Source organism: Drosophila simulans, chromosome X (assembly GCF_016746395.2).
Source record: "Drosophila simulans strain w501 chromosome X, Prin_Dsim_3.1, whole genome shotgun sequence".
NCBI lineage: Eukaryota > Metazoa > Arthropoda > Insecta > Diptera > Drosophilidae > Drosophila > Drosophila simulans.
Window position 1 is genome coordinate 5640148 of NC_052525.2, and position 25135 is coordinate 5665282.

Sequence of the window (25135 nt, forward strand, 5' to 3'; positions counted from 1 at the left end):
TTTTCATTGAAAAACTTACGTTTTATTGACTAAACTCACAAGAAGAAGGCAAAAACATAGAATAAATAATTTAGGACCGACGAGAAAATATTCCTCCGCTCGGCTGTCTCAGTTTCATTAGGACGTAACTAGTTGGTAACTTTTGTGCGTTTTGCGACGATGACGATCTAAATGGATAACACTAAGTATGCTCTAATTATAGGAAACTCTGTAAGCGGCGTATACTTTTCGAAAGCACCTAAACTTAAGTTACGATCTAGCGAAATATCAAATAGTATTTGGGTTACAATTTCACTGCTTTCTCTCTCTCTCTCTTTCACATTTCTCCTTCCCAGCTTCGACCCTCCCAGCGCCCTTGATCCTTGCGATCCTTTGTCTTTAGTTGTAGAAAAAAACAAACCCCTAAAAAAACAAAAGGCGTATGAAAAAAATGAAGGCCCAGTGGCGGTTCTGCCCCCGCAGCGTCCGCAGATCCAATGGGTCCTCGTAGTAGCTAGTGCTTGGTGTGTGCTCTGCAGCTCTACAGCTCCTCCAGGCAACGGACATTGGTCAGCATGATCCGGGTGAGCCGCCAAACCTGCTTGGCGGCATTCTCCAGGGCACCCGGCGACTTGCCCTTGAACAGATCCATATTGGGCAGGAAGTAGTGCGGACAGCGGCGGCACTGCAGGCAGGATATCAGCTGCAGGAATATCCCATTGATCCGGTCCGCGATGCAGTTCTCCTCCCATTCCATCTCGCGCGGATGCTTCTCGCACTCGTACAGCAGCAGGGTCTTTAGGTGGTACGACGTCACCGGATTGCCGGGCAGGTCCAGGTGACGATCACGCAGGGTCTTCAGAATGCTCAGGCAGCGTCGTCGACTCGCTCCTGGAATTCAGGTGAAGAAGGAATTGAAAGGAGTTGCTGAGTAAGGTAATTCCCCAAACTAAAGTCTAGTTAAGCCTAAGTAGTCCCATATAATGGGAACAAAGTATCACTTCCTATCAGTTCTATAAAAAACCAAAGAAAGCATATAATATTGATTGGGTTAGTGGGTGGGCCTTGCTGGTAAGGATTACAATGGAGTTCCGAAGATTGCCCTTGGCTCAATGCATCATTATGTCCATGCGATGCTATCGGTGCTATTGAATCGAAACGATTTTGACAGAACTATAGCTGAATATCGTTCTTTGTCAGTTGAACAGCAACTGATCGATGGGTTTGGTCATTAGAAGTCTTTCTATCTCAAGTACATCGGTCCATTTGTTTCGCTAACTATTTTGACCACTTGAGAAAGCTTTTCGATTTTCGTACCCTGACTCATGCCTTTCGTTCGCTGATATCAAATAAAAGTATTTAAAGCTTCAATGTATATGCATACTACCAATAATAGTTGAAACACTTGAGATCCTTCCAGTGAACTTACATATATTATGCTCCATAGATAGGTATTATTGAGTAGCTTCGAGTAATACAAATATCATAAGGCTGTGCCAATATCAATCTTTATGTTCTTCGCCCCTTCAGTTTGATTGATCAACCATATACGTATATGGGGTACTTATGTTCTGGTTTCAATTTCTCCTTCGAGAGGCGGACGTACAGGTATAAAGTCGGACTGATTCCTAATTTATTGTGGCCCGAGTGCGTTGGAGCACATAAATCATGGCTACGTTGGCACGATGTCAGCCGGGCTAATCTCGGCTCCGGTCCGATAATCACGTCTACGGCTTTTTCCCACTCCGGAGCGTCTTGCTCCGGGTTCCGCTTCACATTTGGCCTAATCAATATTGAACGATATTGCCACAATATTGGCACTCGACTCGTGGGGTCGCGGCAAATCGGGCAAAACAAGTGCGATTCCAAGTGCCTCCAAATCGAAATCGAAATCCCAATCCCAATCGAGTCCATGTCAAGTGGACGTTAATTTGGGAGCTGCTAGTGACTGTGCTAATTATGGTCACGATCTGGCGATATCGATACACTTATGTACCCCACCTTATTCCCAGAAAGCTGGTCGGGAGTCCGGAGTCTGGGTCTCAATTCGTTTTCAGTTTTCGGAGAGCATTAAATTAAATGACAAACACGCGGGGGAAAAAGTCGGATCAATATCGATCAGAGATCGTTGTCAGCGGCCTTAGAATTGATTTCGATTTGGGTTTCAGTTTTGGTTTCAGTTTTGGTTTCTGTTTTTTGTTTCTGTTCTCTTACTGTCTCTGTTTCGATTTTTTGGCTGGATTTTCGTTTCTCTGTTTTGCCTCGGCTCCCAGCTTTTAGCTCCCCCCAAAAACCCAATCTTTGTGGCTTTTTCTTTACTTTTCCCCTTCTTCCCCCGTGTGTCATCTGGCTGTTGTTTTATTTATTTGTTGACTTTATCTAATCGCCGAGATTTAAAATATTTATAAAATCGTTTAGAAACTTATTTATGGCCCAGCCATTGGCATTGTTCATACAAGAAACCCGTTTCTTTCGCTCTGTAGCTCCGTAGTCCGACCAACTAACCGTCTAACTGCCTTGGGACTACGACTACCGAGACTGCGCTTATCTCTCGGGGATCAGCAGATTTGTGTGCGTTGTCGCGCTGCGACCAAATAACCAAAAAAAAAAACTGAGAAACTGAGAAACCGAGGAGCTGAAGACTCCAACTCCCCGGGTCCGGGCTGAGACTCCCCCCATCGATCGAACATCAGATTTATGATCGTAGCCAACCGGGCGACGCTGGCTCGTATCTCATATCATATCTGGGCCCGATAATCGGATGTCTCGTTGGGCAGTCGTCGACTCAATGCGAGTGGGTCCCCGCTAATCGCCGGCCATCTTATCGCCCTGCCTAATTGAATCTGCAGTGCAATTTCCCGCCCAACTATGCAGATTCCACGTGACAATCGCTGCAAGCTGATTGTGACAATCTTCGCTATATATATATATATAGATATACATCGAGATTTGGATCCTAAGCTCAATTGATATCTTATCTTAAATGAACAATCAAAAGTGATACAATATTAATGCATCCTTTATAGAATCCTAATATGGTAAGCTCTTGAGATCGAAGCTTTTAAATCCAATTTCTATGTCTTTGGAGAAGTCGGCAATTAGAATTCAGCCAGGGTTCGTAGTAAGTTAAAACCATTCACTGGGCTTCCTGATTAAACTAAAAAACTAACTGAAAGATCTCCAAAATGATACGATGTTCCCCCTGTCCGGCGGTTAATTTACAACCAATTACGGGCGTATCAAGACCAAGTCGCTGATTTGATGGGAATAAATCAATTCAGTTTAAGTGTGTCACTGATTACTGATTGGGGCACACTGGAGGCACTACCAAAACATGCCCGAAATACGGTAGCCACTCATTCGGCACTGAGAGAAATAGTTTTCAAAGCAATGTTACTCAAGTTATTGCCGATTAATGAAGGATTTTTTGCGTCTTCAAATCTATCTAGTGATATCTTTCCCTTTATAAAATATATTTCTTAGTTTGTAAATTAAAACGCGTGAATGTGGATACCGGGATATGATGAATTTTAAAGAAGGCAGGATGGTTACAGGAAAGGTAACTATGTAACTTCAAGAGTTGTAATCTGCATTAGCACTAGTCTTTAAACTAGTGTGGGAAAAGATAGTTAAGAGCTCTACACTGAATAGCTTCCATATAGACGACCGTGCACCCCATCTAAGATTTCCCGACGGCAACTCACCTTGCAGCAGCCGGTTCTCGGCGTCGGTGAAGCTGAGCACCCAGGCGTCGCCCTCCATGGCGGAGTTCTTGCCCTGCAGTGCGATGCACTCCTTGGAGAGCATATCGAATCCCTCGGTCTTCACCTCGGCGACGATGTTGGGATGCGGCCAGGGGATGCCCGGCAGCGGCCAGTGGGAGGCGGATCTCGGCCAGAGGCCGGCGCACTTGAAGGCGGGCGTGATCTGGACAATGATGCGCTCCCGGATGCGTAGCTTCACCTCCGTGGTGTCGGCGATCATCTTGACGATGTCGCGGTAGGCGCACTTGTCGCAGGCCTGGGCCACCAGGGTCTGGAACCTGGAGCGGATCTTCCGGGCGGACAGATAACCACTGGCCGTGATGAACTCCACCCACAGGGACATGGACCTCTTCCTGCCGTCACTCAGCTTCAGGACGGCACATCCCGGCAAGGTGCCATCGTCCACAAAGTTGAGCACGCCCATCTGATTCAGATAGATGATGATCTCGAATTCCGTGGGCGATATGACCTCCAGGCCCTCGAAGCGACCGTTGTAGTCGTTCAGCGAGGAGATGAATCGCGGCTCCTGCACCTCCACCTCCTTGAGCACGTCCTGGACGATGCGACACACCTCCTGGATCTGCTTGTGGATCTGCGCCTTGCGCACCTGGACGCGGTCCGCACAGTACTTGTTCATCTGGTAGACCATCTTGGACTGCGCCGCAATCATGTCCGACGGCACCAGCATTCTCCACACGGCGGGGCACTTGGTGGCGCCCAAAAGTCTTTAGTCTCTGCTGTTGGAATCACTGCCAACTTCACTCATTACCTAGGAGGCACACATGTAGTCAGTCACACACAAAAAACAATAAGTAATTTAACGGCACAGCGACGGTTCTGCAACTTGGATTATTTTCGTTTCTCGTTTGTGATTCTTTCAATTTGGAATCTCTGTATTGTGATATTTAGATTCTGTTAGATTCTGCAAGACGGCACAGCGACGGGGACCCTAATTCTTATCTCTGGTTCTTCGACTAGCTCTCCAATTCTCCGCTCTCTTTCTCCCGCGTCTTCTCGCGCCGTCAACTCAACATTGACTGATTTCGAATGGCGGGCGCACCGCAAGAAAACTGCCGCTGCCTCAGCCTCTGCCGGCGTCACTGCCGCCGCTGGCTGCGCGGCCCAGATGGGCTCCCCTTTTCAAGTGCGAGCGAGACAGCTCCAGCCACGAGCGCGCGCTCTCTCTCTCTCTCTCTTTCGCGCTTGCTCCCCAACATGGCTGTGCCGCTCTCTCTCTCGCTATAACTATAATTTGGAAAACAAACAAAAACATAAAGTAACATAAAGTGGCATAGGGAAACACTGCAGATCTTTAGCTATAGTTTATTCTATAGTTATATTCCCGTAGATAAGCCCGGCTTATAAGCCACCCTTCCTTTGGCTCCGCCCCCTTTGGCACTCTCTCACGCACACACGCGCATCTAGGCATTGCCTCGCTCACACAGATACTCACCCATACTGAGTACTCACCTCGTTTGTTTGTTTGTTTTGGCTTCTTGGGGTTGTTGTTGCCTTTCTGGTGGGTGGAAACGGTGGACTGAATGAGTTATTGGGGAATTGTTGGTGGCTTTTTGCGGATGGGGGCGCACATTGGGTTGGGCATCGCAGGACGAGTCTAATGTGCCAGACAGTAGAAGTAAACTAAAGAGTCCTGGGATTATAGATATTGATTTGTTTACTCTTCAAGTAAGTAGCCCAAAATGGTTTGTTGAATGATAAAAATTAAAAAATGGCTTAACTTTATTTTAAGGCCACCTCATCGAAAAATCAATGCATCATAACTTGGCTAAAATAAGTCGTATCTTCAAATGTTATACCTTCCCGAACTAAGCTCTTGCAGTACTAATATCGTATATTCGAAACTGGACTTTTTAATTTTTGACCATTTTTCGAAAATTTTGAAAGGGGTACCATCATTAAAATTACAAAAAATTGGCAAAAAATTATTTTTCAAAAATCAACTAAATTGGAATACAGATTTTTAGATGGCTTAACCACAAACTGTTAGAGGTATGCCACGTGCAAATTGGGTTACATTTGGTCAAGTTATGAGTTGCGGAAATTCAGTATTGGATCACCTCCCTATATAGGATATAGATATATTAAACTGAAGCAAGTTGTTTCCCACGAAAATATGTGCATTATTATTCCATTCTATTATTATTATTGCTAATAGCAAGAAAAACCGTACAAATAAAATCTAAGTAATACTTTTCCCAGAGATTATCCTAAAAGAAATGGTTCCTTCTCTTCCGCCAGAGAGTATCTATTTATCTCCCTCCACCAACTGCCGCCGTCTCTTTCGCTCGTCTACACGCCATTGAATTCCTTACCGAATTAATGCATATCTAATGTGATTAATGAGCGCTTAACACGAGCTCTCTGGACCCCATCCACTCCACCATATTTGCGCTACGTCCAGGGTGGGGTCACCACTTACCCCTCCGGAGACCCGAGACCGGAGGCCCAGGCCCAGAAGTCCGAGGTCCAGAGGGCAAGATGGAGATGGCCTGTCCGCTCGAACATTAAGTTGCACTTTAAAGAGCGGCGGACAAATTATTATGTATAATTCAATTTGAACTGTGTGCCGGAACGTGCATTAAGATAATGCTAATTAACACCTCGGGGTTGGACTATAGTCGCACTATGCCTATATCCATACGCATGCAATATTCCCAATTCCCCCAGATGCTTTTCCCATCTCTACGCCTCTCTTTCTTCGCGATAAGCCAGCGTTGAATGGAGCCTGTCGGGGATTGGGAACGGTAATGGGGAATGGGTATGGCATGGACACCTAGAATGGAAATGGAAATGAGGCGAGCTGATAGGAGGGTCTGAAAAATGCGTTCGGAATCATTTTAATGGCCGCGTAAATGTGGAAAATTATCAAAGGAACACGAACTTAATTGCGGCCATTATCGCTTTTATGGCGTATAAATTGGAAATGAATTATGCAACAGCCGCAGGAGCGGCGTCTCGAGATCTTCATTAGTGGCCAAGGTCAGCTCGAGAGGTCCGTAAAAGGTTCCGTCCGTCCAACAGCCCGATATCGTCGATCTTTAGCATCGATGTGCAGGATTTATGCGTGTCAGCGATCGTCGATCGATCGGCGATAGTTTCCGATCCAATCCTATCCGGTAGTCGCGTCTTTAATTAAATTGTGTATGTTGGCAGTGTGTCGCCGGCTCTCCTTTGGGGTCCCCCAAAAAACGACTTCATCGGGAGGCACTGCTTATCAGCTGCACGAGATCTCCACCTTCAATCCCTCCCAGCATCTGCACCGGAAAAAATTTAACTAACCCTTGCGCATGAACTCGTTACACAAAAAGACAGTTTGAATGGGAACTTTTCGTTTGTTTATTAGTTTAATATATATATTGCTTTAATTAACTTTAATTTTTTATAATGTATAAAGAACATTGCCTCTTTTTTCTCTGCAGGACACATACGCTTTCTGGTTGCGCGGCAAATGAGCAAATGGCGGAAAATTAAGGAGGGAAAGGAGCATCTGATGGTGCAGGAGTAGCAGGAGCAGCACCAGAAACCGAAAAACAAAAACAGAAGCGACAACTGCAGCACAAAGATTGCAATCTCCGCTGGCAGCAACATCCCTTCGCCCGGCGATCCTCCCCTGCTTTCTTCCAGTCCCTTGCTGGGAAACGATGTCCAGCAGCTGCTGCTGTTCCTACACGACACTCTGACCCCCATCCCCCTGTCTTGCTTCCTTCTCCCCCTTTGGCGCAATCCCTTTCTTTTTCCTTCGTGGCGCTTTTGCACGGGCGACACTTTGACGCGGACATGTTCATTTATCCGGAGATTCGGGCCGCAAGATGGAAGCAGGAGATACATGTAGCCAGGTCGCTGTTTGTTTACAGGCTGAGTTGGTAACTTTCAGAAAAGGTAAAGATTGGCACCTTCTAGGACTATCGAAAAGGTGGAGGGATGAGCCCACGCATTTTTTTGATTAAAATTAATATAAGCGGGTATCAATCACGAATGGGTTACATAATACCCCAGCTAAGATGTAGATATCGAGTATAAGATATCAAAACGAAAGCTTTTCAAACATTCATTCTTAGAAGCCACACACGGTCGGAGGTTGGATTACCATAGTACTCAACGACTATATCATCGGGTTACCTCAAAGGAACCTTCTGGACCCAGTGACATTTCCCCGAACTCGTGGCTCCCAAATGAATGGGGAGTGAGGAAAGGATGGGCAAACAGGCCATATAACTCGGCTTAATTAGGCCAAACAAAGATGCACCTTGCCACACGATCGCTCATCGATCATTTTCCGATTGAACTGGCCGGAGCCCTGATAATCCCGGTACATATATATAACCTTTTCTCCTCCTGTCTCCTCACATCGTTCTCCTCCCTTTGTATGTTGAGTTTTTTTATTATATTGGTTTTCTTCTGAATGGTTAAGCCTTTCTTATTGTGCACTCGAGTTTGTCATTCGATATGATGGCCCCGTTGACAGGCCCCGTTTTTGATGAAGACAATCGCTGGCGCTTGTCTTGGGTACGTATAACATATAGCATGCATGCATATATGCTCCTGGTTCCCCTCCGGCTGGCCCTTTTGGAGTCGGAATCGAATTCGGAATCGGTGGTGGCATGTGCAAAGGTCAGCTGGCTGCAAAGATGGCAATGGCATTCCGCGGTTAACATTTACCTGGCATTAGCCCGCCCTGGAGCCCTTTCCTATATACCCATTGGATGCCCATTGGAGACCCCGAGACCTGAGAGCCGGGGAACCCGCCGTAACCCGTCGCAACCCCCTGATCTAACCAACTGACTCTGCTTGCTGGCCAAGTGGCGCCTGCATCCCGTCGCGCGTCGTCTGCATATGCGGAATATGCGTGAGCGTCGCCACGAAATGAGACTGGAGAACAAGCTCAGACGCCCGATGCTCCCCCCGCATCCACCGCATCCAAATCTTAACCCTCCATATATACATGCATATGTACATACATATATGTATCTGTGTGTGTATGCAGATACGCTCCGCTCTCCCAGCCGCGCCATTAAAATCAGCGACATGCGGTTAAATATGCTTAAGTTTTTCCGCGGACAACTTGAAATTAAGTAGATGCCAAGATGCAAGCAGGGGGGGTGGGGGGTTGGGAATGGGGCAGGATCATGCAAATTGTTAGCCCCCGATCACCGGTCTTCCCCCTGCGATTCGGACAGGTCCCATGTAGTTGGCTCGATTTATATTTTGTTTGGTCAGAGGAAATATCAACGCGTTTGCGTAAATGCTGGCTTAATCCATTCATTATGGCCATTAGGCTTTGTACGGCCTGATGGGTTCCAGTTACTGTTCCTGTTGCCTCTTCTCTTCCATTTCCCCCGATAATTGCAGAGCAATTGATTAATCCCAGCTCTGGTGCCTTGTCAACGGGCTGTAATCTTCTCCTTCTTATTTCTTTCCAGCTGGAGCCACTACTGACACGTTCCCCAAAGTTGAAGGAAGGAAAGGTTTTGGACCAGGAGGTACTCCGGTAATTGGGTAGTAGCAGTTAGCCGGTAATTGCATGGGCCACAATCTGGAGTTGAAGAAATTACCTAATGCCAGGGAGTGCTCTTCGAATGGAACGATTAGTGTTATCGATTATTTCCGCTGAATATCGTGAAAGTTGCAAATCAAATATTTGTTAGCGATTATTTGCAAACCTACGGCCAAGATCGGGGACTTTAGACACTTGAAGTTAGCATTTTACCTAGCGTTAAGTGATCCCCATTTGATCAGTTCGCCTGCTATGTGGCGCAGCATGGTCACTTTTGGGTTGGCACGGATGCCACGATCTTCCCACAGCATTCGGTTTCGAAATCGAGACGGGAATGAGATCATTTAGCGATCGTTCTCATTTAAATTATAACCAAAAACACATGCAGCGCTGACCGTCAGTCGGGAATCGGAGATCTGGAGTCTGGGAAGTGGAGTCGAACTGGTTGGGATTCACTATATGCACATATATGTATGCACATAGTGGGCAACCGGGAAGGCTGGCTGTCTTATCGCTCGGCTTCATTTAAATTATGGCAACGATTTTCGAGTGGCAGTCGTTCGGCTGATATTTGGTTTTTGTTTTGCATTTAATGCAATTCCTGCAGATCGCGCAACATGCGCTGATGAGCCATTAGGCCATTAGTCGCCTCTAAACGAGCCAACAACGCGAGGACCGGGAATCCGGGTGAAGCTGCAGGCGAACGAGGCGCACTCGGAGAGGCATTGGAAGATAAGGGAACTGGAGCTGGCGCCCATAAACATGAAATTGCTATTATGGCCCAGAAATGGGCTACCAAGGGCCACTTTGCATTATCGGAACTGGAATGGCATTTTCAGCAAGAGGACTGGGGGGCCATGGACATACTCATCCGAGCCTCGCTGACCATCGATCACCGCTCTCTCTCTTGGGGATCCTAAGCACCTCCCTTCTTGCTTCCTCCTCCTGGTGGCATTTCCCATTGTAAAGTTGACAAATTTATGGCGCAAACACGTTGCAATCCCAGTTGGCTCGTATTGTACAAGTGTTTATTTTGATGGCCATCACAGCCAGTCGCTAATTAGGATGTCCCCCCTCGCTGGAGCTCCGGAGTATCTCTCCGTGGTATGTGGTATCTCGTATCTGGTATCTGGTATCTGTGGCATCATTAAAATCAAAATCATGCAAACGTTTAACTGCGCCACAAAAGTTGTCGCAACAAACCCACGACGAGATCTTCTGGGCAGGATCGTTAAAACGAGGCAGTTACAAGGCAGTTGGCCATTTCGAGCTGCCCAAATCCCGCCATAAACTCGGCAAACCGATGAGGCTGGAAAGCGAGTCTTGTCTCTGATGGTTCACAATTTGTAATTGAATGCATGTAAATTGATTTCATCTCCCAGCGGTCATAATTTCGCCGGTTTTATGTCCTCTATCTCGGTTTGGAGAGCGGCTATCTCACGTTTGGCGGACAGCAGACAGCGGACAAATGGCCATTGGAACTTTATAAATTTCAGCGAGGCGGCTAAGTGATGCACATGTGCTTAATATTATCGGCAAGTACACTTTAGGCCATTAGCAGGCCATTTAGCTGCTGTCCCTTGTCCTGTTGCCGGTTTATTCCATCCGTTTGTCCAGCCAACTCCTTGCCGTCAACTTGATTGTGATAGTTCTGTGAGAGCTGATCATGCTGCTATCTTGAATTATGCCAGTTTTGTAATTTTATGCGAATCTTGTTAATTGCACATAAACTTTCAGACCATGCCCCCTCCCTATCTATCTGTCGCGTTCGTTCTCTTTTTTTATTTAGTGTGGCACGCACGCAACGAAAGACTTAGGCAACGAACTCGATCGGCAGCTGCGTATGGAAAACGTTTTGTGGTTAAAGAGAGGGGTGCGGTGCCACAACAACATGCTAATGAGAGCTTGCAAATCCAAAATGAACTAAAGCAACAAAATGAAACGCAACACGAAATGGGTATTTTCCCAAAGGAAATTCATACTTAGCCGTCTGTCAGGAACTGTCGTTATCCACTGGACGTTTCCATTGTGAGAACAAGCGAGAAAAGCACTGCGCTTCAATTGAAAATGTTTCATTTTGAACAATTATCACCTAAAGTGCTGAGTGCCACTTGTCTTCATTTGAGCCATCAACGATTCTGATATTATGACTAATAGTAAAACCTTTCATATTGATAGAAAAGTTCGAGAGAGCAAGAATAAAATTACTTATACTTGATAAATCTCAAGTGGTATCAAGCAAAGAGAACTCCCCCGTTTTCGCGCCGCATAATGGATGTTCGAAATCAATTTGGTCGGAGAAAGGATCGGAGTATCGCAATCGAATCCAGCAGGGTCCCCAGTCCAGGAGGAGCACCGCTGGCGCCGCATTCGCAGTTGCAGCCAGAGCCAAAGACGCAGTTACTCTCTTCAAAAACGCATAAATTGCGGTTAATAACGCGCGCTTAGGCCACAACTCACGTCAGAATGCATCAAGGGGCACCGTATGGCGAATATTTATATTTCGCTCCGTCGGCTTTCGACGCTCGCCCCAATGAGAAGTGGAAACAACAGGCCAACAGCCACGCAAAACCAATAAAGGCTCCAACTCCAGCTCCGATTCCAGTTGGAGCTTCGGGCAGTCGCAGAGCGGTACACAGTAAACAAATGTATAGTTAGTTAAAATAGTTTAGTTAAACGATCAATTTGAACACCTTCCTATATTATGGGATAGGAAATATTTCTAAGATCGCCGAAGACTTACTTTTTACCCTTTTTTGATATATTTTCTTGCTAAGTTCGAACTTTACCATACTTTTTGCTCTGTGTAGGGAAGAGGAAAGAGTTGGGGCAGCGTGACTGCGGCTGGGATAAATTATTTTGGGACAAGCAAAATATCACTTCGATTAATTCAAACAAAGGCCCAAGCACGGCGGAAGGAAAAGAAAGAAATAAAAGCTGAGCGCCTTCGGTGGAGACCACAATCCCTCGAAAAACCCCCCTCCATCAGCCTCCCACTCAGGGGCTCTTTGCAAATAGAGTTGGCAGGAAGAATCGAAAATCGACATCGCATCTGTATCATGTGTGTAGTGAGCGGGTATAAAATGGGGATAGATTGCAAAATATACCTCCTTAAGTTATTCCAACTACGCCCATGTCCTGGTTACTGGAGCTGTTATTGTTTCTCCCCTTTGCCTCATTGCAATGCCCCTTGTAGCTGGGCTTGTTTATTTGGGATTGAACTTAATTTGGACATGATAAGTTGCTCTCTGTCGGCAGGACGTCGGTTTCCTTTCAAGTGGGCTTTCAGATCGCTTGGGTTATGGTGCGGCTTATTGATGTTTTACTTGCAAATGGCGTAATGCAAAACCAGAGTCCTCTCGTTCGATAAGGATAATATGGGTTGCTTTTGAACGAAATGAAGAATCGCATGGATATGCGACATGGAAATACTACCCTACCTATCAAAATAGGTGATTAATAATTAATCTACTCAAGAGCCTCTGCTCTAAATTAAATTTTAGTTAAGCACTCTTTTGTATTCTTTTGTTTGGTCCCACTTCTTTTACCTGTGCGTTATTTTTTGTCCTCTCCTCTCATTTTAGCCACACGCAGTTTTGTTCACAGCAAAAGTGTCTTAAATTGCATAGCCGAGCACATGAAAAACAAGCAATTTAGGGCAATTTCGATTAAAATCAATATTTACAAGGCTCAACCAGCTTCGGCAGGCAGAAGAATCGTGGGGCGAAGAAAGACGGCAAGGTGAAGAGTAGCTCCAGTCACGAGATTCTTCTGACTTGCAGTGCGCCAAAATTACAAATTTAAACATGAAAAGTTATAAATAATGCGACGATGATGGGCAGTGCTAAGGAGAAGGGGATGCACTGGCCGAAAAAAGTACCAGTTGATAAAAACTATTTTAAGTCAATTGGTTAACTTCTGAAGGTATGTTCTTAAAGATTTTCGCAGTGTAGGTTGGGGAGATCTGGAGACTCCTCTTCCACCGGCTACCCAAGTCAAAGTCAGCGTTTTGGCCCAGACCGAAGACTCAGAGACTCGAGAGCCCCGAAGGCGGAAGACGCGATCAGAAGACCCAATCCCTCTCTGCTAAAGAGCCGTTGATGTGGCCCGATCTCGATCCCATATAACCATACCCATTCCAGAACCCAGTTCGGTTCTGCTTGCATTGGAGGCCTGGTGTTGTTGGTTTGCTTTGGTAATCACCTTTTGTTATAAAGACTGTAATTAGGGCTTCATTAAAAGGGTGGTCCGAGCTTGTCTTCGCCTGGCAGCCCCGGGAACGAACGTTGATTGAAAACGCTCGCAAGGGGCGGTTGAGAGGGGGGCGTGGCGGGGCCTGGAATGTAGCGCCGATCAACAAGCGGGCCACGCCCACCGCGCACGCCTCATAAATAAAGTGAAATGTGCGTGCGTGCGATCGTCGCGATCAGCGTACAGTGGTACTTAGCTAATTGAATAAGCCACAGTGGAGCTATTTTAATAGAATTAAATATTAAATTCAGATAATATCTTGTTATGATCATGCTTTAAAAGTATCCCTCTAAGAGATTTAAAAACAACATGTTAAATTAAGCCAGCAAGTAAGAACCAATTATAGAATCAAGTGTGAAAAGGATATTTACCCACTGTCCTGGCAAGCAAAACAAATAGCGAGCCGTGCGTAATTACAGTCCTCGCAAAGTGTTCCTTTATGGAGGGGCGGACACTTGCAGCGCAGTTTGTTCACCTGCCTCGGATCCCGACTCCGATTTCGATGCACATCTCTGCGAGTGCCCACTGTACGAATGGACCCACCGCGTTGGGGAAATTTCACGCCTGCCAGCTATATTTGCAAGTCGGACTCAGCCCCATGGAACACAGATCCCAAGGCCCCAAAGAGGATCCATCTCGGCTTGGTTTGGGTTCTTGTTTGCTTGGATAAACGTCGCAATGGGCGCAATAATTAAAATGCCATCAATGCACCTGTACCTGTTTTCCCCGCTCCCACTCCCTTCACCTTTCTGTTTTTCCTACCTGTGCCATTGGATTGATCGCTTGATCCAGCACGATAAAAAGTAGTCGAATAAAAAGCGGGTATGCCCATACATACATAGATGGAGGTGGAAAATGTCACCCAGACGGCAGCGGATAGAAATTCAGGGAGTTGGGGGCGTGGGCTCAATGAACATATGATTTATAGGCCGGGCATGTCCGCTGACAGGCCGCAGTTTCGATCGCCAACTGTTTGAAGAACATGGAGATGAGACCCGGTCCCCGATCCTCGATCCCCGACCCTCATCCACCTGGCTCGCCTACACCGACATCATCCTTATCGCCCTGGACGTTAGATAAAAAGACCATCAGTCTTCGTGCACTGGACTTCGGCGTATCCTCCAGTCCCTTTTCCCATTTTCGTCCCTTGAAAATGTGTATTTTCCTAAAGTTGTCAACGTACTTCTTTCAGTTTGATCAATACTTTCTTAGTATTATGCGTAAGGGAAAGGGGAAAGCCATAGAACTAGCACAGCTACATAATGTGCTACACAAACTATGCATAATTTAATAAATTTGCGATGAGTTCTAAAATGTTGTCGAAGAAAATGAAATTTTTAAGAAAATAATCATTGTTTTGGCCATAACTACGTCAAAAATAATCCAAATATGGAATGTTATGCCTCACTGGGCTCGTATTTTAATCCGCAATCGATGGGTGTTGCTATCTGGAAAATTTAATTTTTTGCCATTTTTCGCAAATTTTGATGATGTTACCAAAAATGCAAAAAATTGAAAAAAATTTAATTTTTTAAAAGTCTGCAGATTGGGATTTGGGTCGAAAGTTTAGGTTGCCCGCTGCTCAAAACAGTGTTTATTTTTATTGTGAGACTTATTTTGACCGATTTATAGGCAAAAAACCAAAAAAAAACATTTATTTTTTTGCTGAATTTCTACATCCATATTTTTTAGAATATTATAATCAGTTTTTTAACCATAACAATGCGAAGAATCGACCAAATATGGAATGCCATACCTCGTTGAAATCGTAGCTTAATTTCCAATCGATTGGTATACCAGCCTAGATACTTTAAATTTTGACCATTTTTCGCAAATTTTGATGATGTTACCCCTTACCAAAAATGCAAAAAATTGAAAAAAATTTAATTTTTCAAAAGTCTGCAGATTGGGATTTGGGTCGAAAGTTTAGGTTGCCCGCTGCTCAAAACAGTGTTTATTTTTATTGTGCTACTTATTTTGGCCGAGTTATAGCTACGAAATCATATTTTCGTACAATTCTTGCAGTTGAAGTTAATAAAACTCCCAGTGTGAAACCTGCATAATGCCATTGTACGGCTGTTGTGACCGCATCAATTGTGAGCGAACAATGAGCCACGCGTGTTATCGATGCGTTGCCCAAGTAATTTCCACCTTTTCACTTTTCTGGCCTTTGTCAGCTCATTACGGCTGCTGTTTTCTCAGTTCCTTTTATTTTGTTTTTTTTTTTTTGTTTTTTTTCTGAGTCAGTTGTGCCTTCTTGTGTGTGGTGTGGTGCGGTTTTTGTTGTTCCTCGGGCGCTGCGGGTTGTCCGCCGGCGAAGACGCCGCTGACCTGCCGCCAACCCATTGAGTGGCGCCCGGCCAAGAGTTGCTGACCCGATGGCAATCGAGAGGGGTGCACTCGAAGAAAATATTATAAACTCTTAACCAAGTGGTACACACTTGGTACTTGGTACAGTGGGACTCAAGGATCAGTCATAACTTTGATTGCAGTGATTCAGTTAGGAGCAGCCATTGCCTAGATCCAACTTCTCCAATAATAGTGCCATCTTCTGCTTTTATTTGTGCAGTGTAATTAAGAATGGTATAAAATACAAGGGCTTGGGGACCACAATGTGTCATTTTAATGCCGCTCGAAATGATTTTTATTGTGCTCATTTGGGCTGTTCGGTTACACTTGCGGTCTCCTCCTCGGCAGCTCCTCACTTTTCCCCGATACGCAGATCGTGGAATCTTCGGGGTTGGAAGAGTCGTAAACATTTATTAGTTACGGCTCATTTCGGGGCGCATAAGCAAGCAAACAAACAAACAAACAAATAAACGCCCAGAACGAGTCGAGATCATCGAAGATCGAAGATCGACCACATAGCCACCTGCCGATCCAGCGATCCAACGATCCAGCGATCAGACATCCTTTCACTTTTAATGAACCTAATGAACAGCCGCATAAATCATCGTTCGAGGAACGCACGAATGTCGAAAGTTTGTCGCGCTCATTAAATAAAAACACGGCCACGCCCATAAATTCGAAGAGGTGGATACGCGTACGCCCCATTAATCTATTGGATTATGAGCATTGGGGAATTAACTTGCCACATCGTTTGCTGTCCTCCTTCTGCGCACGGCTGCATTTAATGGCTCCTGTTGTGTTGGTCTTGTGGTTTCCGTCTCAGTTTCCGCTGCTGCAGGTGGCAAATACTAGAATCCTGCGAGAAGGACATACATATTTCCCGCACGTCGAAATTTACATAAATTTTGTGGCGACTAATTGCGGTAGTACAGCGGAAAAGGGTGAACCAAGCATATTTAATTCGTTCTAAAACATGTTACCAGTTTCGTTGTATAGTTTAAGTAAATAAATATTGGGAAGATGGCAAATTCGTGGGCTAATCTACAGGGAAGATAACCAGCAGAGGCAGAGCATTATGTACCCCATTGTTCAGTGATCGCTGATGCATTATTATTATTTATTAGAACAGCTGTGGCAGCGCTCACCTATATACACATAAAGAAAAGAGGGGCAAACAATGGCAAAGAGGGCGGAAAAGTGGCAAATTTCAGTGGCAACGTAATTGTTTGGGCCACAAAGGAAGGCACACGGCCTATCGGGCTTGTTAATCATTTTATAGCCGAGGGTTCCGCGTCCCTCCTTCGAGGATTCCCCCCACTCCTTGGCTCTTTTCATCCTGTTTCTCCGCCTTATCGCGATGGCGAACTTTGGTTTTGGGTTACCATCAAAACGATGTCAAAAAGTGAGAAACTGTCCGCGATTTGACACGCGATTAGATAGAAGATAGGGAGCGAATAATTCTGCCAGAGGTTGGGTTGCATTGGAAAAGTCCCGGCGGAACCTTTTCCGTTTGCTTATGCAGTTTCCATAAATATTAATCGACGATTAGACTCGAATTACGACGCATAATCACGACATCGAATGGCAGCAGGGCAACATACATATGTTGTGCCCATACACTGAACAAAATGACGCTTAGAGAAGAAGATGGATTTCATTAGTTCGTTACTAGTCGTAACATATTAATTACTTTTTTAGAGGCTCCGCGACACACTCTTTCGATCGTACAACAATGCAACAATTGTTGGCCATATTTGGCCAGTTTGGCCATTGTCAATGGACCAAGTTGAGTTGTCGCAGGGCGTAAAGCAACATGTTTTCCAGACTTTATATCGCCACTACCACTTCCACTCCCACTCCACGTTATGTATACGCCCTGCATGCCGAGCACGCGCAGTCGCAGTCTCAATGGCTTCTTTTTGCCCCTAAAAAAGTGTTCCCTTTTTGGGTTCTGCTCCTGTTCCTGCTCAAAATGCTCACAATCCAACTCCCACTCCTCTCGCAGGGCGCATTCCATTTGCCGGCTATTGTTATGGCCTGTTCCTGTTGTGTTTTTGATGTTTTATCGTGTTCAGTTGCCGTAATATTTGCCTTAGTGCAGTGTAGCAGGCGTATTTGTTTGTTTTATGGCCGCATAAAATTTAATGCCGCATAAACTTATCGCCTAACGAGCTCAATGGGCGCGAATGGAGAAAATGCGACATCGAAAGGGGTAACAAATGGTGTAAAGTAAAATACAAATTTGAAATTAGAAACCAGTTCGTAGCGTTGCTCATATTTTTGCGCTGTGTAAACAAAGATATGGTCGAATATGGACAGATAATACCCGAACATTAAGGATCCTGTTGGCCAGGCACGTCTGCCGATTTGCGAGAAATTTTAATTTGCCTTGCATTTTCAGTGCGTCGCAGCTATTTTCAGTCCGCGTGTCTTTCAGGTATTTCTTGGACTTTTTTACTGCCTCTTGTAATTTGAGCGTAATTCACGTAAACGGCGAATTCTTCGAAAGTCCAGGGGCGTTTTCTTAAGGGGGGCTAACTGAACCAGCAAACTTCTAACTTTCTTAGCAAAAAGAAGTACTACTGAACTTACAGATAAGTATATTGATGGCTTGGTTTTCTATTACTTCCCTATCTTGTATTTCCCCTACCAATTCCTGTATCTGTTCCAAAGTGACCAATAGCCCGATAAGCAAAATCGATTCTGTCGATATTTCTAGCCCACGCTTATGCACCTTTCCCACTGCCAAATGGGCCATCCACGCCTTTGAACGGCGCGATAAGCTTGGCAGTCAATTTGCTTGACACCTCACGTTCATCAATGAATTGCAGCATCCACATCTGCACAGCAGCAACATCTCAGATCGCTCACTCTGCACATCTTCAGGGTTTTTTAGTTGTCTCTTGTTTTCTGGTTTTTTTTTAATGCCTTTTTGTCAACGGCGACGAATCAATCTGTAAATGTGTGCGTAATTATTCCAGCAATTTGTTGGCGCGCCAATTGCTGCCAGCATTCCAGTGCGTTCTTGCCTCTCGCTCTCACCCTACAGCCCTCTCGTTCTCGCCCAGCTAACATTAAGTTTTTTTTTGTCCGCCGCCTGGTGACAAATAATTATGTTAAGTTGCATGTAATTGGCAATCCTCGCAACTCGATCCAGAAAATTGCACTCCCCTATGGGATACAGTGGGTCGCAAAAGTTTGTGTACGTACATCAAATCGATTGGAATATCAGTTTAAAAGTATAATCAGAATGTAAATCTTTCTATATTTTTATGTTGATAATTTGAAAATATATTTGGCCAATTAGCAACTGTATGAATACTCTTTACACTCAGTTTTATATAGATATGTACATATATGCGTGCTGCGTGTGTTTTTCACGCTGCTCTTATTTTGCTGCAATTTTTTCTGTGCTGAAATGTGCACAAAATTTATCGCCGGCAATTTGGTTGCATGTCATTCCAGCGGCAAATGCGACGTGGCAATAATTAAAAGCGGAAATGCGCTGATGAATGGGGCGCAAAAAGATCTGCAAAAATAGAGAAGAAGCGTTCCAGTCAGCCGAATGGAGTTCCAGATGGAATGGGATGAGATAAGATAGGATCGTTGCAGATCGGATAGAACTCCTGTACCGGGGCGTGTCATCTTGAAAAGGCCATTATGTCAGGCCGGCCCTAATGCGCCTTATCCATCAAGAGATCTGAGATCGGGGATCGGAGTTCGGAGATCTGCCATACGGAATATGAGATATGTTTGAGATCTCACCGAGAGAGCTCCGTTGAACCCAAACAAATAGGCGTCCATCAATTTGAGACGGCGAAAATCAATTGCGCCCCTAATTGATGGTGGGCCATGCATCAAAATAGCACCTGGTGGACTCGACTGGCCACAAATACAGGTAGCCAGCGATGACCCCGGCTTAAAGATCGGCTTTTGGGGCACGCGCGGCTCATTTATCATTTATCATATGGGAAAAAGTCGGTGGCTTGGCTTGAGCGGAACGAAACGAAATGCGTTTATTGCGGGGCGATCAAATTGACATATTGGCAACGCCCTCATTAGCCATCGCCGATCCCCATCCCAATCCCAATCCGCCAGAAGATACCCATTCCAAAGAGGTCACAGCCCAGAGAATCACCGAAACCCAGAGAGATCGAAACGAGCAGAACGAGTCCAATCCCATCCGGCGATGATTTATGCAGATTTTATTACACACAACACAACCGAAAATATTCCTACACTGAGCGAAAAATCAGAACTAATATATTGTGCAGTGATAAGTCCCATTGTTACCAATAACTGTTTAAAGATGAGAACTTAACAAAACAAAAGAAAATGTTAATGATTTTGATTTGCCTCTGTGTAGCAAAGTGCCACCTGTGGAGAAATGATCGTTGATCGGATTGGATCGAATCGAATGGGATCGAATGTGAACTGAGGCGAATTAAACTAAACGGCAACACGATCCATAAAGATAATCTTTATAACAGACCTTAGTCACAGTGCCACCCGATCACTTTTGTCTTAGGCAAATGCTGTGCAGATTTAATGCCGCATTTTATGGTTGAAACGGGCGCCATTTGGATGCTCCCCGGATTCGGAATGCCCAACGCCGATGGGCGGCGTTAACCATAAACTTTTAATTATGCCCCATAAAGCCAGTCGCAGATGAAGCCATAAAATCCAAAACCCAATTGAGTTGTTGGCCAACATTCGTGCGCCGTGTTCCGAGCTCTGTGCTGTTCAGAGAATGTTTTGTACTCCGGATGATGATCGCCAGTTGGATCGTTAACGAATGGGTGAGTAGATGAATGGGTGGGTGGTCGCTTCTCGGGACATTTCAAAGGGGGGTGGGCATAATTGAACTCCGATCGCCTTGGGAGCACTCCGTACGATGCCTAATGATGCAAAACAATCGAATTAGTGGCGGCTTTGTTTATAATAAATAATATACATCTGGCTAACCGTTGGAACTTACTGTGCAGTTCTAAAAGGCTGCATGAGAAACATTGCTTTGAGTTTCCGTAAGTCACTTAAGTGCCCCAAAATCGTATCTTTCATATAGATCATTGCATTTCGCGAGCTTGACGCGATTACAAACATGCTCCTTTCAGGGCCAAATTGAAACAGTCCCGAGAAATTCAAGCGTAAAAACAGAATTGAAGTCGGAAAGAAGACAGTTTTTGGGCAAAAAAGGGAAGCAGCAGAGCAACTCAGGCAGGTGCCTCGTTTTTTTGTATTCATCTTCATTCTGAAGGGAGAACAACCCATGCTACACTGAAAGAAATCGAATAGGGCGATGCTTTAATGTGAAATACAAAGAACTATGTTATAAAGATGTATCTACATGTATGTTGGAAAATGCAATGTTAGTAAGTTATAATAATCCCGTAAAAATTGAATATCCTTATTTTTCTCAGTGCACGAAACAAAAGCTGGTCGCCGAAGTCTTGTTATCATTTTAATCCGCAGTGGCCAAAAGCAGTGAAGGACGGAGCGTTTCCTTTGAATGAAACCCAAAACCGGAGCAGCCACCATGCCCGATCCCCAGATCCCGATCCCGATTCCGATCCCAATCCCAATCCCTGATTTCTGTTTGGCCGTTGCATCAAGCGTGAAAATACCGCGAAATTCCTTTTGTCTGCCAAAACCCGGCTCGTTTATATTGCCTCAGTTTCAGTTGTGTATGTGTGTTTTCAAAGTTTTTGGCTTTTTAAGCCGAAGCGCTGGAAATTATAAAAATGTAAACAAAAAATAAGCGTTAACATGGCAACAATGATGTCCCGCTGCGACATTGAAATATTGTTATTATACATTTTTATGACACTGTCCCACCTCTCGTCTCATTGCCTCCACTCCACCCTGCCTCCGATACTCACCTCACCAGATACTCGAGGGTGTATCTTTGGGCCTGTGTGACAGGCATGGCTAATTATCGAGCGCCCGCAAGATCGCCAGATTCCTGCCAATAAGGATTTGCATTTGTGCGCAGCGCACTGCGATGGCGAATGAGTTGGCCAAAACCGGTTGCCGCACTTGGTTAACTTTTCCAGCTTGCGCCACACGAAAGTCTAACCACAAACCGGGCATGAGTCATGTCACCAAGCCAAGTTAAACTTTTCATTTTACACTACGCTTAAATTATTAAAAATAATATGATTCAGCTTGGAAAATAGCTGAAATAAAACAGAGCTGCTTCGTTTGTTTATTCACTAATTGGGCAGGAAGGCGTAGTGAGAAGTGTCGGGAAATGCGCAACCTCATAAACGTTAAACATCAACAGCTCGGCAATCCAATCAGAGATTAAAAAGCCGCCCGCAGAGACAACGCCCACTGATTGCTTCCTTCCGCCGCTTCCCAGAATCCTGCCCATCCTGCTGAATGCCGCTCGTCCTGCGGAGAGGGGATACACCGCATACATGGATGTAAACCCCGTGTGCACCCGGAAAAAACACCACCCCTGGGGTTATGTCAGAATGCGAAATTCAATTGCTTAGCCCTTTGTCGGGGAATTGACATAAAAATCCATTTGTCAGCCCCTTCAGATTAAAATCAAGGATTTAAAGTGTAATTTGATTCACGGCCAGGATGTGCTGGTGTCCTGCCTGTGCAACTGGATGTGGATGTGGACGTGGAAGTGGTAGTGATCAAAAGAGCAAAGCGTGACCCCAGAAAAAATCACACAACACAGGAGCGGCCGGAAAGTGAAGGAGGAGGAGGTGGAGGAGGCGGAGGCCAGGACAACAGCAATAAATGACAACAAACACACCCCTCCTGGTGGGTCGGGGGTGGCTCAAGCCCCCCTCCTTCCTTCCGTCCTTCCTTCCTTCCTTCCGTGCATCCCCCATCCATATCCATCGAGGACCAGCAGCCTGTGCCTTCGAAACGGAAGAGTGATTTTAACGCGACTCCTGCGGCAGCAGGACGAAAAGCAGCAGGGTGCCCAGGCACTGAGAGAAAAATATGAGCACATACAATAAGCTATTCAAAAGAATAGCTTCCCTGAAGAGGAGTATACTCAACTTCAATACAATTATTGTATTTTAAGTTTGTAAATGAACTATGAACATTTTCTCATTGCAATAGATAATGATTTTTTTTTACAGTGTACCCGTCCCCAGCCATTCGATTCTCTCGAGTGCTATTTTATGCTGAAGTGTGCCAGACGCACTGTTCCTCCTGTTTTTTGGATGCTCCTTTGGCGAGGATGTGACCACGACGGCGCCACCATGGAGTGGATCAGGATTCTGGATTGGGGAGTGGGGGAAATGTGCTGTGCAACCGGTTGAGTCCATTAATCATTTTCTAATTTGTGGAATGCAGAGTGGGTGAATCGAGGGGAGAAACATCCCCCTCTGGAAGGAAAAGCAGGGAAGAAGGCAAGGAAGGATGGGGGTCGGACACTGAAAATGAAATTTTCACATCTGTAATTTGTTAAGTGCGTTTGTTATTCCACCGAATTATTTCACTTTTATGGGTTAAGTGCTTTTTGAGTTACGACGCGGCTGGTCTGAACCAGTTCGAGGTCCTTGGGGTTACGAGGACTCCGTTTTCGACTTTTTCGAGAATTGGGCATTCCCAGACGACTGACATTAATTAGTTGTCTGGGAATTGGCCGCCGGAATTGGGAATTTTCCTGCTTTTGGGGAGAGGCTGCATCCAATGCGATTAGCCATTCATTTAGAGAGTTTTGGGGGAATTGTAATTGAAGGATTACCGGTTAATTGGATGAAGCCGTAATGCAAACGGATCTTTACTTTCCTGGCAATGGCGTACCATTAGAGATCATTGAACCCTTCTCTTTTCCATGTAGATCCAAGTACATCTCAAATCGAATCAAAATCAAAGGACAATGATTTGCTCAACGTAATCTCCTTGGGATCATCCAGCCATATGTTGAAATATGTCGGAAGGGAAATCCACAAAACCGAATCAACATCATTATCAGCAAGCCCACGGGATGGAGACGCTCGGATGGAGATGTCATCATCGATCACAACATTCTCGAGGACCGAGGATGGAAATCAGACAACTGTAAACTAATGACATTTGCCGGAGTCGAAGTCGGGGTCGGGGTCGAAGGTCCTGAGTCCTGGTTACTGGATGCTGGTCTCTGTACTGCGTATCCGCTTACAAATGAGTGGATGGATGGGCGATGAGCCACCACCAGTAGCCAGTCGAGGGTGGTTCCCATACCAGTCCCAATCCCATTGACTCGCATCCACTCGTCTCTCGAGTCATTTGTTTGTTTTCGAGTGCTGCGAGTTGCTTGTCCAAATATGCGGCAGCTTGTAACAATTACCAAATGACACCCTCGACAATCGGAAATGGACAATAGCAGCCGGGAAAATATATATACATATACTTCAGTGGTGGGCAAATATCGGGGGAGTGCGGCAACAAATGCGCACTTGTCGCAAAAGCAATGGCAATATTTTCACCATTAGTTGCTCCCTCTTGCTAATGCTGTTGTATCTCCGAAAATGAAGTAATCAAGCGAAATCAACTTAAAATTCAGTTTGAGGGCAAAGTTTATGGACTGGAAGTGCTTTCGTCTCCCAAACGAGGTTATTCATGGGTTAGAAATGGGTGTACGATGGGGTTGAATGGCTAGGACAAATGGGTTAGGCAGCTCCTTAGAGCGCAGAAATTCCAATCTGTTGTGATTTGTGACCTGACCAAATAGTCGTTAGCAAAAGATCTTAAGAACTAGGAGTTGGAATTCTGTGAAGCTCTAGCAATTGCCAACATGTATGTGTATAAGAAAAACTTCCCATAGCTCTACGAGATCCCCATCGTTTGGCAGCTGCCTCTCTGGAGCTTTCTTCCCCGAACGAAAATTATGAAAAACGCACGACATCTGCTGCAGTTTTAGTTTCTATATCTGCTTGTTTCTTGGGGGACATGGAGCCGTCAATATGATTTGTGATTTACAACAGGTTTCAATTAACCAAAAGTATGTATGCCCCATGCCTCTGAATTTCGCATGTTTTTGGGGCGGGGGGGAATTTCGAAAAGAGAAGGCGGAGCAGCTGAGAGGCGTTGACAGGCACATAAATAAGCGGCGGCTAAGTATCGTGTAATGCTAGACGAATAGTTTCGGTTTGGTCGTCTAGCTGTAAGTGGAGAACTCGCCCCATATAGGATAACCTCCTCGATTCCCCAATTCTCTGGGGCAAACAGCCGCCGATGCTGCTGCTGCTGCTGCTGCAGTTGCAACTAATTGTGGACAAGGCGGCATAAATTAGACAACGAGAACGTCTAAGTGGTTTGGAAT

The 25135-nt window shown here is 45.3% G+C and overlaps 1 protein-coding gene across 1 annotated transcript; it reads right to left on the reverse strand.

Moving 5' to 3' along the window:
- LOC6725240 (protein mab-21) lies at positions 1-4813 on the reverse strand. The gene is made up of 2 exons (XM_039296522.2): positions 3684-4813; positions 1-870 (listed from the first exon to the last, which is right to left on the reverse strand). Exons 1-2 carry the CDS (start codon positions 4429-4431, stop codon positions 521-523), a joined length of 1098 nt encoding a protein of 365 aa, XP_039152456.1. The 5' UTR covers positions 4432-4813; the 3' UTR covers positions 1-520.
- Positions 4814-25135: the final 20322 nt, after the last annotated feature.